The 3,901-nt window shown below is 57.5% G+C and overlaps 1 protein-coding gene across 1 annotated transcript in view; it reads right to left on the reverse strand.

Moving 5' to 3' along the window:
* Positions 1-2,527: 2,527 nt before the first annotated feature.
* Positions 2,528-3,901, reverse strand: part of INPP5E (inositol polyphosphate-5-phosphatase, 72 kDa) — a 10,676-nt gene continuing 9,302 nt past the window's right edge. Inside the window, exons 7-10 of the mRNA XM_006863814.1 lie at positions 3,588-3,749; positions 3,377-3,492; positions 2,873-3,009; positions 2,528-2,660 (exon numbers count right to left, since the gene is read on the reverse strand). Of these exons, the coding sequence (XP_006863876.1) occupies positions 2,528-2,660; positions 2,873-3,009; positions 3,377-3,492; positions 3,588-3,749 (548 nt within the window). The remainder of the gene's footprint in view (positions 2,661-2,872; positions 3,010-3,376; positions 3,493-3,587; positions 3,750-3,901) is intronic.

Consider the following 3,901-nt stretch of genomic DNA (forward strand, 5'->3'; position numbering starts at 1 on the left):
AAACAAGTAGTGTCCTGTCACAGGGGGAGGGTGAGCGCCAACTCGCTGCTGAGGCCAGAAGGATTGGTGGGACCCTACCCACTCCCACATGGGCTGACTCGGTTTCCCAGCATGCCTTGCAAACTGGAGAAGCCCAGAGCTACAGGGCTGCGGTGTGGAACATGGCCATCTCTGGAGTGGCGCAGTCAGGAGTGACTGGCCCACTATCACCTGCCCTCTGGCAGCCTGAGTTGCTCCTACGGTGTTGGTGAAGTGCAGGAGGGTGGGGGGGTGGCAGGCTCAGAAACGTCAAGCACTGGATGTGCCCAGTGATGGCCCTCAAGGTGGAGGTCCGCAGTTCTACACTCCCCCAGGACTGAGGCATCTCCCGTGGCAGGCTAACCCCCTGAGGGACAGAGGCCTCCGGCTCTAGGAACTGTTTCTGAAGGACGACTAGGAAGCGGGGTCTGCCATAGGGGTGGTGGCGGGCATTTGCAAAAATAAACATTACTTCTGCAGTTTGTGGAGCCACTTTATCTACCAGAAGGTATCGGGACCCCTTTGCAGCCTTCCCCGCCCCCAGGGGAAGTGACTCCCTGGGAGCCATCCCCCTTGGGCCTGGAGTCCCTTTTCTGCTGCACTTGTCCAGCGTCCACGCGTGGTGCGTCTTCATGCTGCTGGGAGCAGAGATCCCCAGCCCGAGCCGGAGACAGTGCCATTCACAGCTGGCCGGTGGGGGGTGGGTGAGAGGGCAGTGATAACCAAGTGTGAGAATAGGAATCACCCGCAATAGTTCTCAGGTTGTTCCCCAGCCTGTGTGTCCACCCCTGAGTCTGGCCCACCGACTGCCACCTCCCTGGTGTCCCACACACCATCCGTCCTCTGCCCCTTCACCAGGGACTTGTCACCAGCTGTGCATGTTTGTTTTCTCTGGACTCCCCCCACCTTTGACCCAAACCACTCCTGTCAAAGCCCCCCTCAGATCTTCTGACCCAACTTCAGAGGGTGCCAGGTGTCCTGTCCCCAGCCTCCTGGAGCTGAGGCCTTGCCTCATCCTACACACTTGGCACAGGACGGCCGAGTGGTCCAGGCCTCCTGTACCATCACATTTGCTGCCCAGCTGGGCCCCTGGCTTCATGCACTGGACCAGTATCTCCAGCTAGTGTTGCCAGAGCTGTGAGGGCCGTACACAAACACTGACTCCTTTTTGAATATTCGGGCAATAGTTGAGGTTGGTCCGGTGGAGGCAGGCCACCTGCGGGCTCACCTTTCCAAGTCTTCAGGAAGCTCATCTTCCACGGACCCTGCCCAGCCAGCTTGCATTCATATGGACATTCAACCAAGTTGCCATGTGAAATTCTAGAGACGGAGTGACCACTGCCACACCGTGCTCAACACTTGTGTCAGGAGTACCGGCTTCAGGTGAGCCCCCAACAGCCTGTTAATACCCGCGTCTCGTCTCTAACACATTCCCACCGCTTCCAGATGGGGCTGCAGAGCTAGAAGTAAGATGAGCCCAGGATGGTGGTGCTACCCCACACAAGAGCTGCTGAAAACAGACATTTCATGTTTTGGAAACATACTAAATGTTTATATATTACTCATTTAAAAGGAACTTCACAATTCCTCAATGGTTTCCTCAATTCTCCCCACAAAAGACCTTTCCCAGTTACCACTGAGTTCAAGCAGCCGAATCATCAGTGGAGACAGGCCAGCAGCTGGTGACTGAGGTACAACTGAATTTTTACAGAAAACATAGTAAGGACAGTTGTGCTCAGACACTATTTCTTTCTAAGATTCAATCTTTGGTCAGAAACAAAAAAAAGACAAAGATTCAGTATATGCATTTATTTAAAAATATAAATATGGAAAAATAAATACTTTAAAAGACTAGATTGAACGCCCCTAGGCCCTTACACATCAAAGGTAGCATTGTTTTCAAGAGGCGTGTGAGACAAAGCCCGGTGTCCACTGCGTGCCAGGTTAATACGGAGGCAGACTCTACTTCTCTGCTACTTAGGGAGACTCGCTCAACTGGTGGACATTTTCAAGTCCGGTCTGAACTCCCAGAGCTGCGGGTTGTGCGCCCAGGACCCGGCCGGTGCAGACTACAGCGAGTGGTCTGCACTTTCAGCTGGAGACACGGCCCTGGGAAAGGCCTGGGGGAGGCAGGAGGCTCTGTCTCTGATTCAACAACAGGACCTAGGAAGCCAACTCAGCTCGGAGGTTCTAAAGCCTAGGGAATTCTGAGGCCTCAAGGCCCCCCACTTCAGACCCTGCCACTCTGTTGGTCTTGGGAGTGGACATGATGTGTCGCCTTGGGTGGTGATTGCTCCAGGGTCCCGGGTGGGATTCTGCTCTGTCCATCTGAAGACAGGAAGCTGGGCAGGTGTTGAGTGGGGACGCCACATGGAAGCACGATGGGGTTTAATCAGGAATGTGACCCATCCTAGAGCCCCCCTCCCTCGTGGGGCACTCACACCTTCACAGTCACTGTGCCAGCACCTGGGGAGAGGGCGCTCAGCGAGACCCACGGTGACGGTGCCTCTCAGGAAACAGCGCAGACGGTGCTTGAGTTGTGGCTCCCTAGCACCTGCTGTCTCTGAATTTCCTTAGAAATCCGCCTTTTGATCCCCAGGAGGTAGAGGTCCCGGTCAAACTTGCCAGCGGCCAGTGGGATGCTACGGAAAGAGGCCAGTCTCATGTGTCCTTGGGAGGAGCCCCTAGGAGCTCATCCCTCAACACTGTCCACGATACCCCAGAACCCTGAGGGCCCTCCATCTGCCAGCCCAAGAGACCCTCTGTGTATGGGGCTGTCGGCTCCCCACACCAGGGGGACACATCCAGAATCCACTCATGCCCCCGGCACCATGGTTGTGTGAAGAACACTGACTTGTCTCTCCCAGGTCGCACTCGCACGCGGAACAGGCCATACACGGGGCGGTGGTCAGACGTCCTGATGCTGGAACATGAGGAGTACCTCACCGGGCAGATGTCCTCCTGGTGACGGTTCCTGTACATCACCCGATCCTATAGGAGACCAGGGGTGGGGCCCAGCACTGGACGTCCTGGACCTTCCCAGGAGCCGCGCCTCACACACGGGCCTCTCAGTGTGCAGTGGACGCGTCCTTTCTCCGTGTGAAGATGGGACTGGTGGTCCCTATGGGCTTCCCATGTGGAGGCTAAACTCCCGGGTTCAGGCAGAGTACCAGGAGGGGGACAGAATCCAGCCATGGGGGGGCTCTAGCTGGGGAAGACGCTCTCACCGTGGGGAGGCTCTCTCCATGGGGTGGGCACTCTCACCGGGGGTGGGGGCTCTAACTGTGGGAAGGGCTCTCATTGTGGCGGGAGGCTCTCACCATGGGGGGGCTCTCTCCATTGGGTGGGGCTCTGTTACCGTGTAGGAGGGTGTCCTCTGCTTGGAGGTACTATCGTAGGTATCTTTGCCAACGTCGAACTTGTACGAGGGGAGGAAATGGATGTCCGGCTCCTGGAAGCCCTTGAAAACAGCACCTACAGAGACACGGCGCAGCTCAGACCTGGGAGCAGAGCACGTGACCCCGGCCCATCGGCCCGCCGCTCGCCCCCACCCCGCGGCCCCCACTGGCCTCTCCGCATCTCCCGGAGAAGCTGATCATGCTGCAGCAGGGCCGACACATTCGCCTCCAGCTTGGGCAGCAAGAGCGCCTCCACTGCGGCCCGCCCACCACTCAGCCGGAAGTTGAAGTCCCCAAACCAGAAGACGTCATCAAAGCGGGTGGTGACGTCAGCTGAGAGGCACAGAGGGTCTGTTAGTGCCTGTCTGCCCCCATTCCCGAGCCCCCCGAGAAGCGGGGCCTGTCTGTCCCCCATCCCTGAACCCCCCGAGAAGCAGGACCTGTCTGCCCCCATCTCCGAGTCCCCCGAGAAGCAGACCTGTCTG

This window comes from Chrysochloris asiatica, unplaced genomic scaffold (assembly GCF_000296735.1).
Source record: "Chrysochloris asiatica unplaced genomic scaffold, ChrAsi1.0 scaffold00056, whole genome shotgun sequence".
NCBI classification, from domain to species: Eukaryota; Metazoa; Chordata; class Mammalia; order Afrosoricida; family Chrysochloridae; genus Chrysochloris; species Chrysochloris asiatica.